At 42.9% G+C, this 16359-nt stretch overlaps 1 protein-coding gene across 1 annotated transcript; it reads left to right on the top strand.

Moving 5' to 3' along the window:
- The first annotated feature begins 382 nt into the window (after positions 1-382).
- Positions 383-7848, top strand: stc2a (stanniocalcin 2a). The gene is made up of 4 exons (XM_084718631.1): positions 383-761; positions 2747-2889; positions 4372-4583; positions 5643-7848. The coding sequence occupies exons 1-4, from the start codon at positions 623-625 to the stop codon at positions 6004-6006; spliced, it is 858 nt and encodes a 285-aa protein (XP_084574757.1). The 5' UTR covers positions 383-622; the 3' UTR covers positions 6007-7848.
- The last annotated feature ends 8511 nt before the right edge of the window (positions 7849-16359 follow it).

The following is a 16359-nucleotide window of genomic DNA, read 5'->3' as shown; positions in this document are numbered from 1 at the left end:
ACAGAGCAACCTAACTTCCTAGGTCCAGACAGCACTCAAATTTACCTAAAAATTTATTTCAATTCATTTTAAACCTGGCTTTACTCATTTTAAGCCTAGTTTTGCTAAACTCTGATTAGAATAATCTTCCATTAAATTAATTCTTGTTGGTACAACCCAGTCTATATGATTGGCTTGTGCAGATTTAGTTTGTGAAACACTCATCCCAGAGTTGTCACAGTCAACTCACTCATGAATATTGCTTTATGGCGCCAGTTTTATTGCAAAAAGGGGACTTTCACTGGACACTCCCCTAAAACCTTGGACGTGGATGTCTGCGCCTCTGATTGGTCGTGAAGCCCCAACCGACAACACCTGCTTAACTCCTTCATCCAAATTGACACCCGGGGCTCTGAGAAATATAGGCAGCATCCCTTCCAGCTCATGCATTCAGTCCCACAGCTGCCCCATAAGACACCGAGCCGCAGCTGCGCTGATCACTGATCCAAGGTGAACCCTCACACACACATACACACACACTCACACACTGAAACACACACACTCTCACACACACACGCTCGCACACTGCCGCCGGCCGGATCTTTGCTGGGAATCGAAGAAGGAGCGCACAGTCGGAGACGCAATGTTGGTCAAACTGGCCGTGGCGCTGCTGGTTCTGTCAGTGCTGGAGCAAGTAGTGGGATCGGATAATATTGATATCCACGACAGCCTCCCGGAGAAGCCTGCGAGCCAAAAAGGACGCCTCTCCCTGCAGAACACAGGTAAGAAATAATAATAAGACTGTGGAGCTTTCTCTGTTGGTGCAACTGCTGCTCTCACATCTACGTGGGGTTTGTCCGTACACGTGTTTCTGTGGCTGCAGATTAAACCATGCTGGAGACTCGATTTTTAACTTAAATCCCGGCGCTGCGGCGCACACACCGGTGACCCTTTTCGATTACTCAGGAAGACGATATCTTGTAAATACTCTCAGACAGAAATTCAATATGTTAGTAAACTATTAATAGAATGGCACAAGGTAATAGGTAATGTATACGGCAGCGCATCTAGGTGTGCGTGTGTGCGCGCTGGTGTGCGTGTGTGCGCGGGTTATAGGTAACAGTTTGAGTGGTTTTGTGGGAGAAATGTGGCTTTTGCATGTGTTGTCTGCTGAAATGAACGCTGGGTGATGTGTTCAAGCAGGTTATTAGAGCAGTAATGATTGTAGTAGAGGTGGTTGGTGAGGAAAGCAAGAAGAAGGCAAGTTTATTTTTTTCCTCTAGGGGAATATTGCTTAAATATGATTTTAAAAAAAGACAAGTGTAATTTTGCTAATTAACACAACAGAGCACTAACACCACGTTGGACCGCTGCCTTTCCCCACGAACTTGTAGTTTAAAGGCTATTGGCTGATATTTCACCCCCTCGTGCTCAGCATGACGTGCGACCTGTGTCAAAATATTACAGCACAATTGTTGCTGAAAAATAGGGACAAACTCCAATGCAGGTTTCGCAGCAGAGACCCTGGTAACACCACTGTGTAATTCAATGCACGTTGCGGCCAAGCTCGTACGATCCAAGCACATTCCCGTGATGCCAAAACAAGCACTGCTGACAGCGGCTCACTTTTCCTGCGCACTAAAGTTCAACTCTGTGCCTACAAACCCCCTCCCCACCCCCCTACTACCGCCCCCCCAACAGAGGCTCTTTGTTGACAAGCGTGATTTCTAATAAGTCACATTTAATCCTTTGTTTGCTGTGGTCGAGACGCGCTTCTTTAGGCAGCTGGTGCGCACTTTTGGACTGGAGGAGAAATGTGATTATCAGCTCCAAGACAAATCACGCGTGTAATTATGTTTTACATAGGTCAACAGTTTGGGTTTTCATAGCCAAACTGAAACACTATGCGGCCTGCTGGCTCCCAACCCTAACCTGCAATTTGCCATATTAACTTAAGAATAAAACACTCCCATGGATGTCACATAGGGTAAGCAGCAGCCGTCTCTGTGACAGGCTCGCTCTTGGTAGTCTCATAATACATGCTCTCAGACAGCAATTTGGGGTTAAAAGCAAGACCTTCACTTTCTCTTGGTAATTTCTGTCCTCAGTCATCTGTTTTATTCCTGTCTTTCATGGCTACAGTAAAGAGGAGGCAGCCAGTGGTGTGCAGGAGCTGATATTATGTATTCACATGACATATACTTACATATTTCCAAGTTTTTTGCCTGCATTGCTGCTTTTGCACCCCCTGATGCACCTTTTTAATGATTTCTGTATGCAGTCTGAGCTCATCTTCCATTGCAATAATGAGAGACTTGTTGATGCACACTTACAGTTGACAGACAATAGAAACGACTGCATTTGTGTATCCTCAAGGCTGTATCTGCAATGCACCATCCCATCTCAATGCTAGGCAGTGCAGATGGATTGTGGTGCAGAATGACACAGTAATATCTGTCACCAAGTGTTGCTCTGCAGGAACCCCTCAGCTTGGGGAAATTAGACTTCTCCCTCTCCCCCGCCCTGCATCCCCCTTTTCTCTCTCAGACTCTAGGTCATGAACACACGAACGAGCGGACCGCCTGTGTCTGTGGAAATAGTTATACGCCACATCAGCTTTGTGATTTCGCGCAGCAATCGGTGCTGAAGTGGAGTTGTGCCTCCAAGCCGTATGGTCTTCATTGCCAACACGCCTGTAACAATCTGCTGCCGTCTCTGCTGTGAACAGATGATAAGGTCCCTCCCCTAACCTGTTCTCTCTTTCCAGCTGAGATCCAGCACTGCCTGGTGAGTGCAGGGGATGTCGGCTGTGGTGTGTTTGAGTGCTTTGAGAATAACTCCTGCGAGATACGAGGGCTACAGGAAATCTGCATGACGTTCCTGCACAACGCTGGCAAATTTGACTCTCAGGTACTAAACTAGTCTGTCTGTGTGTGTTTGCGAAAAAAAAAAATGGTATAACCAGAGGCAACATTCCTTTTCCTTTCCACTGGTTCACTGCTCCACCCTCGTCATCCATGAACAGATTTGTTTACTTGTGCTTTTTCTTTCCTCCTTACATACCTCAAAATATATCAGTTTTTCTAGAAGTGCGATCGCACATGCACTCATCTCATAATCTCTTTTCCTCTCTTGGGAAGTTCACTTCCTTCTCAGTGGACCAGTGCATGTACAGTTAGGACCAAGGGTCATGAGCCAGTTGGCCAGAAGCCCAGTTAGCTCCCCTTTCATACATAGCAGAGGCTGAAGCCCTGCCAAGTCCAGCCTGACTGGGGACTTAATATGTCTATAGGGTCACATGCTAGGAACTTACATCTTTGGCAGACAAATCCAGCAGCTTACAGCAGAAGAGTAACACGATTTAGTGCTATTAGTGCAGATTTTCAGCACCCCATTCTGTATTAGAAGCGTGTAATTACACATTCATACGAAGTCTGCTTTAACACAACTACACAAACACTCCAACACTGCTGAAACAGGTGCACAACACCTCCAAAGTACCACAACCGATAGAGTGCTGCAAGAATGACGTATTTTTGTAAACCAGTCCAGAAGTTAGCGTCTCTCTGGTTCCCTACACAAAAACTCAGCGGATTTCTTTCCCTTTGGATTAGTGCAGAAAATAATCCCTGTGATGACAAAAAAAGTTTATGATAGTTGCAGGGTTTGTTCAGCAAGATAAACTTCACAAATTTCCACCACTTTTATGATATTTCAAGATAAACTAAGAAGCATTACATTACACTATAAACAAACTACACCACAGTCACGTGACACAACATCATCCCACTAATGCAATTCAATTTATTCAACTCAATATATATATACATATATATATATATATATATATATATATATATATATAGTGCCAGTTGTTGTCTCAGGGCACTTTTCGTATAAGTATGTCTAGACCGTACTCTTTATAAACCCAATTTTTCCCACCAAGAGCAAGCACTGAGGTACATGTGGTGAGGAAAACCTTCCTTTTAACAGGCAGAAACCTCAGGCAGATCCAGGCTTTTTATTAATGGTGGGCAGTCTTGCGCTGAAGCCAGTTCATGAGTGGAGTATTTTATGTCGTGGAACAAAAGTCTCTTAAACTTGTGTCAACCACAGAACTTATTTGAGGCAAGTAACCAAAAACCCATTCAAAATATACACTGACTTCAACACGTGGGAAGTGAAAGTGCTAATATGCTAACTCGCTTCTGGGTTTTTGGACTCACTCCTGCAGCATTCTATTATGTGTAAGTAATGCAGGAGTCAAAATGACGTGCCAACATGCCCAGGGGTTTTCTTTGGCTGATGTGTGAACTTTCAAGTTTCAACAACTTCAAGATATCTTGTCCTGAGAGTTTGCCGCTCAACACTTGTGTCTCTGTGTTCACACAGGGGAAGTCCTTCATCAAGGATGCTCTGAAATGTATGGCGCATGGGCTGCGGCACAAGTTCAGCTGTATCAGCAGGAAGTGTGTGTCCATTAAAGAGATGGTGTTCCAGCTCCAGAGAGAGTGTTACATGAAACACAACCTGTGCTCTGCTGCGAAGGAGAATGTGGCTGTCATGGTGGAGATGATCCACTTCCAAGATCTCTTCCCTAAAGGGTGAGTGGCTGCTCTGGGACCATAATTCAGAAACTGCGAATCCTAACTAACTTTATGCATCTTATCTTAATCTTACTTCATCCTATCATATCTCAGGTTAGGAAATCCTAATAGACCTACTCAATCCAGTGTCGCTTATTAACTTTTAAATCTGTTCCCAAGCAACTAACACCATTTTCTCATATCTCTGTAACTGTTGGCTTGTTATAATTAATACATACTGAAGCATACATCAAAACGCACAAGGTACAACGCACTGTTCCTTACTGAATCAATACAGAGCGCGATTTGTCCTGTGTCGTCATGTACACGCCATATTTGCACTCGCAAAAGAGAATGACACTAGAATGACATGCAGGTTGTCTGTCACTTCAAAGTCATTGTGGTCAAAGGCATGGGGCCGTTGGCGTTGCACATCGAAGGCGTCAACCCTAAACCCAAACATTAACTACCTTTTAGTGAACATTATCATTAGCTATGCTTTAAATAATTTCATTTAAAACATAAAGTATAATATTTATAGATATTATTATCCTATTAATGAATGCAAAATAGGTCTAAGCAACGAGCGGAAAAAGATTCAACTCACAGTAAACTAAAAAGCCCTATTCCGTGGGAAAACTGTGGACCTTGCAATGCTGGAAAACTTAGCATACAGTACCGCTGGTTAGTAAGTTAGCTACTACAACAGGTGGAAAAGTGAAAGTTAGGACAGCTTAACGGTTATCCTAAAGTTAGGAGAGTTTATTTAAGGTTTTTGGAAGTTAGGATGCTCTTGTAATAAACATTTCCTGTCTTAAGTTGAGGAACATTGATGTAGTAACTGTTCATCTTTAGTGGCTGGAGAGCATGTTTTGAATGTTTTTTCTGGCCTGTCCCCTCTCTTTTATCTCTGATAGTTTACCTTCCCTGGACTCTTCTGCCAGTTTAAGCTTGTTCTGTTCTTCCATGTATAGTAATAGTACCATCCCATTTATCCCTGTCATTTAGACCTAGATGTATTGTGCTTCCAAATGTTGAATCACAAGCTTCATGCGAGTTATCTGCCTCTCTGTTCAGTCCATATGTGGAGCTGGTGAATATCCTCCTGAGCTGCGGAGAGGAGGTGAAGGAGGCGTTGACACGGAGCGTGCGGCTACAGTGCGAGCAGAACTGGGGGGCTCTGTGCGACAGCCTGAGCCTCTGCTCCTCCCTCGCCCCGTCTCCCGCCGGCTCCCCCGCCGAACACCACCGCCGCCCCTCGCCCTCCCACCCCGAACCAGAGCACCCTCGTCCGCCGCGGCAGGGCGAGAAGGACAAACCCGGTAAGGCGGGCTTCAACGCTCACCCACGCAATCGCAGTCAGGGACCCCGCCGCCAGAGTCCAGAGGCCGGGGTGGTGGCGGAGCAGGAAGACCCCGAGGCCACCGACATCCGGAGGTGAAAGCGCAGGAGACTGTCCCGACCTTTGGCCCCCTACAATGTTTAAAAAAAAAAAAAACACACACACTTGCAGACTTATGCACACCTCCACACAAACACACACACTTCTCTCCACATACACACACACGCACACACACAAATTCCCAGACAGACTGAGCAGAAGGAAACAAGCCCCGACCTTTCCTGTCCTTATTCCGCCCTCTCCAGTCATTCCAGCAGTCCCACATGGTAAACTTTGCAGGGTAATTGTGGTGTAGCTTGTACTGTTATGCCAGACTGTAGGCCACGATTTTTTTAAATGGAATAATAATTGTTATTATCATGATTATTTCAACTGTTAGGACTATTTTGGCTCTAATATAGCATTTCTCAAATCATACTTACTGTAAGATTTGATTATATTTGTATTATTTATTTTATTCTTTATGCAATGTTGAAATATCAAAATGTACATAGAAATATACTTATCTATATTTATATAAACATGTATAAATATAGTTAGAATATGCAATACTGATATACTATAGATGACATAGTATATGGTGTGCTGTCTGTTGTCCTCTTCACAGTATTGCACCCATCACACATCAGTCTGTAGATATGTAACATACACCATTTGTTGTTTCAGAGTGGGAATGTGTATTATAATTATAGATACTTGATGATTAAATACAAATTGTACAGGTTTCAAGTCCAGTTCTGGCACATATGAATCGTAGTGCATGATGGCCACGAAGCCAACAACAAACTTGTGCATTCTTAAGTGAAACTCCATTTTTAAAGAGGATGCAAATGTAATACTATGAATATTGACAGTTATTTCACACTTGTATGTATTGATAGGTCTCTCACAAAGCTAGAAATTAAGAGAGAGCCAAGACTGTGGAGCAGTGCCGTCTGGGCAGCGATGAATGGGAGACGCTAACAGTTTTATGGACTCTTTTTGTTTCATGTGTCTCATTTTGGATGCAGAAAAGTATCACATCACTCTCATTCATTGTTAATAGAGCCTCAGAAACTGTGTCTCGGTGACATTACAGATTAATGTCACGTCTATAGCTTCAGGAGACGTTATCGTACATGTTCACAAATAATTACTGAACTGTCAAATGTTACACATTCTCTTTGAGTTGCTTTTCCATCCAGCCGTCAGCTAAAGAGAGGATGCTCCATCAAGTTTTGATGCATAAGTCCTTTCAAATGTAAAATCACACACATCAAGGTGCCTAAACTTGTTATTATTGTCCACAGTGACCGCTTCTCTGTGATTTAAGTGAATGGATGATACTGTGTCATGGGGAGATTTAATGTTGAGCTATTTTGAAATGATGTTGAGCCACAAAAGTCTTAGATTTTGCACTTTGGATGGTTTTGTGTTGGACTGATTCAGGTTAACGGCATAGTTCAGATTTTTGGAGGTTGTATGAGGTATTTATTGACAGCGTATTATCTACGGTTGACGATGGGAGTTTTGGTAGATAAGCTGCTGCTGTCGACAGCAACAAAACGTTTTTTAGCCACCTAAGAATCACTTTATGTGTATGCTACATTTACAGTAATTTCACTACTTTACCTTCCTGTCAAATAGCCCTTTCCAATGGGAAACTGCCATTATATATGCCAAATGTTGCTCTCTCCAAACCAACCAGACTCCATAGGCAGAATCAGGAATTTTACCTCACAGAACACAGGAGTTGCTGGCCTGTCACTGCCTTGATCTGTTAGTTTGTGTTATTGTGTCACTTCAGTGTCTTAAAAGGTTGTTTCAGATTCACCGAAGTCACACAATAACACAAACAACCTAACCAATCAAGTCACCAGTAGACCAGCAAGTAGACCAGGAGACCAGCAAGTAGACCAGGAGACCAGTGTTCTGAAAGGTAAAATTACTGATTTCGCCTATGGAGTTTGGTTGACTTGATGAGAGTAATCTTTGGCTTACATAACATCGGTTTCCCATTGGAAAAGGAAGTCTGATTTCAAGGAAAAGGGAAAATATCCTAAATATATCGCACACTTAGGCTGATAGTGTTTTTTTAGGCAGACCTTTTTGAAGTGGCTCAAATACGTTTTCCTGCTGACCCCGTCCGCAGCAGTGCATTGCTTCCGTGTTTGTACTCGTCTCTGGTTCTCCAAACCGGAGGCGTGTCAACCATTATCTACTATACGTAATACACTGACTATTGAAAAGTACCTCAGACAACCCCACTTCAAATAATCCAAACTATCCATTTAAGACATAAGACTGGGTGACCATAGCAGTTGTCCTCTAATCAGACCTTTCTGTAAAGGATATTTCATTTGGGAAACCCTTGTTGCTCAACTAACTAACTACAGCACCGAGTCCTGTATCCCCACATGCTCCTTAGGACCAGATTGAGCCCCTTCTTTAGAAGAGCAATGGTACCCTTTTGTGGCATCCCAGCGGGCAGGAAAGAGGCTTGACAGAAACCCTCCAGATCTCTGGCCCCTCTAAATTAGCCCTTATTCCTCTCCGGTCCCGTACCTAGGTCAGGAGAGACATGAAGGCCTGTTATTCTACCCGTTAGAGCCGCAGGCAACGCAGCGAGGACCCAGGAACTGGGTTAAGTCCACACACGGGGGCTCTGGCGCTGTTATTCTAAATGTTATATTTACCGAGGCCACCAGAGAATTCCTCTGGGCCACAGCCAAGAGCCAGCAACACAGAGAGGCAGAGAGGAGCGCAGCAAGAAGGAGAGAGACATGCTCAACCGTTTTTTTTTTTTTTTTTTTAAATGTGATGATTCACTCCATCTTTACTTCTCCTAGTCCTCTTCTTCTCTTCCTCCTTTAGGTCACAGACAGAGGCTTTTGACCATTTCAGGCCAGTCACATGCTTCAGCCGTGGAGGTGCAGTCGGTGGGGAGCGATTGGTGCAAAAAAGATAACGAAACATGCTCAGATTTTGTGGCTCAGTTAAGAGGTTTTTTTCACAGTAAGGTTATGCTTTTCCTCCCAATCATTTCAACACTATTATAAGCTCCGAGGGTTCGAATCATCAGCGAGGCTTTTCAGGCTTTTCTTTTTTTTTTTTGTTTTTTTATTCTGTTGTGGAAGTTGGGATTCCTGTGACATCCCGGCACGAGACATAAGCTAATCCTATTGAGAATGTACTGTATGTGTGTAAAGTGACAATCTGTTTCAGCTCTCTGTCATTAGGTTTGATATGGCTTTTTGTAATAATGTAGTGGCTTGAATGGCTGTTCTTTATGTGTTCAGAGGAAAATAAAACTAACCACGTTTCCTGTATTGTCAGTGCTCCATCATCACCATGTGTTTTCCTCTGTCAAGCACAAGGACTCCGCTTTGAAAATACAGAACATGGTCTAGAAGTTTGTAACTCACCTGTAAGACATTGGGCATATGATCCTATAAATATCTTTGGACTCATGAAGTCAGATGTATCTTGTTATCATTAAAATATGTTTGTCTGTATTTTGCACATGTTGTGTCCATCAATATAGTTTTTTTTTATTTATATCGAAGGAGCATTAAATTGTGAGAAACATGCAGAAAAAGGTGCAGAATTCACACAAGAGGAGAAAACTTTCAGTGACTCTGAGACATCCAACGAGCTCTGATCAGGTTAGCAGAGAAGGCCTCGTCGTCTCAGGTATACACACAAGTTAAAAGACACCACAGCCTTTTCTGACAGTGAAATACGGGCTGTGTTTAAAGTTTCAAGGACTGGAAATATCCTCTCTATTGAAAGACCTAAACATTTACGTCAGCGGCTCTGGATTGTGTGCAATGCTGGGGGTGTGTTCAGGGTGTCAGTTTTTATGAGTTGTCCTGACAGTGTACGTTGCCTCACTAAACATTTAGACAGTGCTCTGATTTGAAAGGTAGACTTCCAACTGCTGTTTTGGAGCTTCAAGTCATTCTAGAGTCACGTATACCAAAGTGCATGTGCACTGGCCATATATGGCAATTTGACACACAAATCCTGGCCTGTTTGTCTATAGTGTGACAGAACGAGGATGGCCTCATGTCATGTCATAACATCTCATGCAGCTTCTGTAATAACAGCACCTCTGCAGGTGTGAAGCTGCCCTGCACATTTTGCCACAGGGCCACAGCTTTTTACAAGTCATCTGTGAGTCTGTAGTGACTCTAAATGACCACTGGGTGGTGACATCTCTCTTTTTATTGACTTGATACTTGATTGAAGCTGCAAATGCTTTTAAAGCTGAAATGATTAGTTAGGTAAAGTATTTTAAGTTCAAAATGTCTCAACTTCCTGTTATCCTCATTTGTCTTGTGTTACAGGAAGCAAATAAGAACAGAATGTCTCCAGACAGTCTAATAAGGAAACAACAGATGCATTTCTGTCATGTTTTATTAAAGGAGGACTTTATCATCACATGTAAGCCTGTGAAAACAGTTGTCCTCTTTGGATTTGATGGAGCTTTTCAAAGTTTGAAAAATCTACCCCAATAATGTCATAAAGGTTATGTCCATACAGACTGACCCTGTGGGTGCTCTGAAAGGCTGAGCACCCATGGAAAATGTGGCCAGTGAGTATGTAAATATTACGTGATGAATACCAAGGTATAGTATTCATTTGCTGTGAATGTGGCCAGTGTGTATCCAGTGTTGCCAGATGGAAAATATAATATTGTGCTGAAATTTGTATTTGTATTTTAACAAAACCTGTTTATACTGAAACAACCCAGAAAGAGGACAGGATACTACACTGAACAGCAAATATGCCATGTGCATCATATTACATGGAGACAAACATAGCCCTTTATCCCTTCCTTCATTTCTTACAGTTTTATAATCTTATAATTTCATTTAGCAGATGGTTTTATCCAAAGCAACGTTCATCTGAGAGCTGATACAACACAAGCAAGGATCTAGTCAGGGGAGAACAGCATGAGTAAGTGCTGTGAAGCAAAGATTTAAGTTTGACAAGACAAGGTGCTGAGAGGCAGTGCCATTGGATTTATACATATATATATATATATATGTGTGTGTGTGTGTATATATATATATTTATATATATATATATATATATATATATATATAAATATATACATATATATATGTATATGTATATACATACATACATATATGTCTTGTGCAGTCAATCAAGTGCAAAGGTGTTCATGAAAGAGCTGGGTCTTCAGTCTTCTTCAGACTGAGAAGGACTCTGCTGATCAAAAAATGGTTGGGTAGCTTGTTCCACCATCGCAGAGCCACAGACTGGAAGAATCTAGCTTGCGACTTTGGTTAATGTTGTGGTGGTTGAGTCAGGCGTCTTTCTTCAGCGGAGCACAGTGCGCAGGAGGGAGCGTAAATGAGTGCAGTGACTGGGAGCCAGTTGACCAATCTGAGCAGCTGAGTGACGTGTTGTTTTTGGCTGAGTGAAAACCAGATGTCCATCTGTAGAGGTTTGAACGTGCATGAGAATAAGGTGTTGTAGTAATTAATGAGTGATATTACAAGAGCCTGAACAAGGATTTGTGCTGCATGCTCAGATACGTATGGTCTTATCTTCCTGATGTTGTACAGGGGAAAACGGCATGACTGCACAATCGAGGCCATGTGGACCTTGAAGGTTAGTTGGTCATCAATCTGGACGTCCAAGTTTCGGGCAAACCTTGAAGGTGTGAGCTGGGTGGAAGAAGGACTGGCTGGAATGACAAGGAACTCAGTCTTGGCGAGGTTGAATTGAAGGTGACGTTCTTTCATCCATGTCGAGATCAAATAGGCATGACGAGACGCAAGCAGAGACTGTGTGGTCCTCTGGAGGGAATGACAGGAAGAGCTGGGCATCATCGGCATAGCAATGATATGAGAAACAATGGCAGTGGATTATTACACCAAGTGAGGTGGTGTATATTGAGAAGAGAAGAGGGCTGAGCACTGACCCTTGAGGAACCCCTGTGGATAAATTGGGCGGTTTGGAAACTTCACCCCTCCAAGATGCTCTAAAATATCTAACCCGAAAGGTAGGACATGAACCAGCGGAGGGCAGATCCTGAGATACCATGCTCAGTGACAGTGAAGAGAATGATTTGGTGGTTAAGTCTGTCAAATGCAGCTGACAGATCCAACAGCAGTAGAGCAGCTCTAGCTGAACGCAGTGATTCTGTTACTGACAGGAGTGCAGTCTCAGTAGAGTGACCCTATTTAAAGCCAGACTGATCTTGTTCTGATAATAGGCGGTCTTGGCAGTTTTTTAATCGGGAGGAAAATGATACTAGTAGACCTTGATAGTCACCTGCTGGGTTTTGTCTATTTGAATGTTCATGTCTCCCATGACAATCAGTGGTGTGTCGTAGTCATGAATGGCTTAGAGTCAAAACAACCTTTAACAACCTTTACCTGCTGCTTGAACAGTGCTGATATGATGGCATTATCAGTGGTGCTGATGTGAATGGTTGTTCTCAAACAAGGTTTTGTTGCAGGTTTATTGGAAAAGAAAAAATATTACATTGCAATTGCAACTATTGAATACATTTGGCATTTTCTGGAATTACTGAAAGTAAATTGTACAGTTGTTAAAATTATGGTACAAATACGCTAATTGTGATAGGCTACATCTGACAAGATTGTCATATCTAAATGATGTGTGATAAATACCAAGTCATGGTATTTATATGTGTAGGTATATTTTAGTTATTGCTATTGATCGTACTAATAGGGTGGGCTGTCTGCAGATCGCAAAGCCAGCCGTTCAATCTCCTCCTCCTCCTCCTCCTCCTCTGCCACATGTTGAAGTGTCCTTGGGCAAGTTCCCCAGCCACTGGCTGTGAACAAGCCAAAGCATTTCCAAATTGCCAGTCCCAAGCCTGGATAAGTGGGGAGAGTTGCATCAGGAAGAACATTCGGTGCAAAAAGCCTAAGCCAAATCAAATATGCAGATCCAGCTACGGGGTTGGGTGGGGCCTGGTATGCCAGCAAGCAGATGATCTGCTGTGATGACTCCAAATGGGAGCAACCGAGAGAAAAATAATTAGAAGAAGATAACGGTTGTACTATTATATGTGCCAGGGATGTAGCGTTACTGTATGTCATAGCCGATGTGTATGTAACGTGTACGAATGTTTGCTGTTATGGTGTAGCCTATTATAATTTTTTGCAGAGCGGTGTCACATTTTGTTGCGGTTTGAGTCTACATCTGACAAACGACAGTAGCCTTCATCACGTAAAGCAAGCGCAATAAGTGATTTTGTGACAATTATCACCTTGCTGGTATTCACTTTATTTGCACACCCATGAGTGAAAACATACATTTACGTCTATGGGTTGAGTTTGACAGTTTAGCTTTTACACAGAAAGCCTGTGTTAAAACCTGGAGGTGTGGAGCGTGAAAGAAGAGGGGAACCAATAGGCAGGGAGGTTCTAACGAAAAATACTATCAACTTGCATTATGGGAAATCCAGCATTTTTGGTGTGATTTTTGATCTTGACCCAGATAAGGGTCTAAAAATCTCCTGTCTTGTTGGAAGTACAGTAAGAGTGTTCCTTTAACATGATTCTCTGTTATACCTGTTATCAAAACTGTCTCAAACTACAGAATTATTCTTGTCTTGATAGAAAAAGCACTGCTGGGATGACTGCATCGCATTCTAGTTGCATTTATGGCGGCATTTCCACCGCAGGGACCAGGATCACCAATAAATTCTGGGAGTTGAAGTTTAACCCCAAAAAAGGATCTGCTTGAAGGGTGATATTTTCCAATGCACTGCTGAACATTTCTTGTTAGTAGTTGAGAATTTGCCACATTTCATTTAAGCCTGTGTCAGTGGACTAAATTACCTCAACTTCACGGGTCTTGATACTGGGGTATTAATGCCAGCAACAAATGGTTGAAGGATCCTTTTAGTGACTTGAAAAATAGCTCCTGGTACTGAAAGTTCTGGATACTTTGGGTGGTGCTTTATATGATGGCATCATTGTTACACACAAGTTACAATTCCTGCGCTAAATTAGACATTGCATTATATATTTTTTCTTTTTCTTCCCCTGCCCACAGATGGAAAAGGCTGTGCGAGCTACATGCCAGCACTAAACAGTATGCTGACATTGTCACCTGCACACGCTTGGCGCCATGCTAGTCAGGGAGCTGATGAGCAAGGCTGCCGGGTGCTATATTCACTGGGACTACAGTGCGTGGGAGAAATTATGCTGTGTCACAGTCAGCTCGCAACAATACATTGAGGCTGAGATGGATGACCTCCTGGCCAAACAATGGGCTGGAGGCTGGACCAGAAATCTCCCAGCTTGCATGGTTGGTATGGCAACGGAGCCCTATCAATATGGAGGCAGCAGAGATCACATCTGAGAGGAGGCTGAGCAGCAGAGAAGGAGCGAGACTGCACCTCTGAGCAGAGAAACCTGAGAAAGTCGGCCCCGGGTGCTTTGTGAACGTCTATCCTGGGCTCCGGTGTGAACTAATGAATTAATGACTGGGTGCCTAAGTTCCATGGATGAATCATTTAGGAACCATCTAGGGTAAATGTGTGCACCCCAAGGTGAATGTTCTATATCTACCTAAAGTTGGCACAGCAAAAAAATGTTTTATACTGAGTACTGAATAATCATCTATGCCTGTTTATCTGCATAAAATGAGTGGAACCTCAGCAGTGAGGCTCAGTTTCACTGGGGAATACAGAGCGCGTTGCTCTTCTGGGAAGAAACGCTGACACAACTCACTGTGCTCAAGTTACTGTCAACCTCAAAAGACCTATAGCAGACAGCGGCATACACAAAATGGTGGATCCCAACACTCCGCAACCTTACACATCCCTGTGGTATTAAGTCAACAGAGTGCCATAGCAACCAAGAGTTGACTCAGTTGGTAGACACTGGCCTGAGAATATCAAACCACTAACACCTGGACTGGCTGGCTGTTGTTTTTAACAAGAAACCAGAAGATCAAGATGGTCTGTTGTGTTGTGTCTGTTAAACCACCCCAACAAGCCCTGCAGCACATGGGAGAGGGGTGGGGTGATGTGTGCTACAACTACAGGATACAAATGAAGGGTGGGTCTGCCTTGGGGGACTGGAACACTGTGTTAACAAGACTAACTCAACAAGCAAGCAGTAAATAACACTCTGGCAGACAGAGGGTGAAAGTAACTGAAACCGAGAGGTGCTTTCAGGTCCCTTCTCACTTTTTTCAGTGGAATGCAAAACCAACATGTCTTTGTAATTTTGATGAACGACTGTGCAGAAAAAAAACTCACCTTTCTGGTGTTATGGCCTTTGAAGTCTCTCTTTCCTTAATAAGGCAACCTTTGCTAACGTTATCAGAGACAAAATGGGCCACAGCAGCATTTTTAGACTGCACAGGAACTTGTTGTTTGAGTGTTTATACGGTATTAATATGGATTCAGTGAGGACACCATATATGCTCTTTTATTGTGACCTAGAACTGTCTAAAGAGAGTATGTTGCTTGAGTTGGTTTAACACAAGTCATTTTACTACCGGTTGTGTTACTGCAGGTCTAGCAGGAGTACTTCAACTGCTTTGCTCTCCATATGAATGATCATTTAGATTTTAATGAGCTAGCTTCTGAACTTGCAAAGTGAAAAGTACATCTATGTCAGGTTCTGGCTTGTAGCAAGATGTCAGAGGAGGGAGACCACATTGCCTTATATAGGTGTCATCTGTATTCTACTAAGGCTAAGTGAAGGTATGATATGATATGGTGGTATGATGAGAGCACAGCACAGATCTGACCAAATTAATCAAGCTCTCAAGCTCGATTACGCGCTGAAAATAGCAGCAGCTTATTTTAATGAGATTGCTATGCAGTACTTTGCTGTAGACTCGGGATATAACAGTCCAATCAAATTTAACAAAAGGATCTATCAATGTATTTATCTATGTATGTGTGCATGTATGCATGAATCTGTCTGTCTATCTATTTATCTATCTAGACACCACCTTAATATTTGCTATAGGCTGAGCTTAAGGTAAAATGATTTGCTTAGTCAAATGTAGTCATCTGCATTTGGAATGGTTGCAAATTCTAGACCTTGGATTGTAACCCTTTGCATTGCCTTGGCTCGGGGAAGCTTGCTATTATATTAAAATATCTTGTTTTAGTCTTGGTTGAGGGTTTAAATAGAAATTTCCTTGGATATTTAATGTATTTCCCTCAGAACAACTCCTCCCATTGATTTCAAGGCGTCCTTATTTGGGAGGAGAGCGTCTTCAGTGCATGTGCCATTCATTGAGAAGGGCCGCTGTGGGCGTGATCTCGCGGCAATCGTCCAATCGCAGGTTAGATCTCAATAAAAGCGGGCGGGGCTTCCGAGGGAAATCCTAACACACAGTGGCTGGTGGCTTATGACGGGGGCGGGGCTTGTAGAC

The sequence above is a fragment of the Lutjanus erythropterus genome, chromosome 5 (assembly GCF_056507025.1).
Source record: "Lutjanus erythropterus isolate fLutEry1 chromosome 5, fLutEry1.hap2, whole genome shotgun sequence".
Lineage (NCBI taxonomy): Eukaryota > Metazoa > Chordata > Actinopteri > Lutjaniformes > Lutjanidae > Lutjanus > Lutjanus erythropterus.
The sequence above is the reverse complement of the archived record's forward strand: the minus strand, read 5'-3'. Positions and strand labels throughout refer to the sequence as shown.

Coding starts and splice junctions, on each gene's coding strand:
- stc2a (XM_084718631.1), top strand. CDS start 623: ATGTTGGTCAAACTGGCCGTGGCGCTGCTGGTTCTGTCAGTGCTGGAG. Junction 762..2,746: donor CCTCTCCCTGCAGAACACAG/GTAAGAAATAAT, acceptor CTCTCTTTCCAG/CTGAGATCCAGCACTGCCTG. Junction 4,584..5,642: donor CAAGATCTCTTCCCTAAAGG/GTGAGTGGCTGC, acceptor CTCTCTGTTCAG/TCCATATGTGGAGCTGGTGA.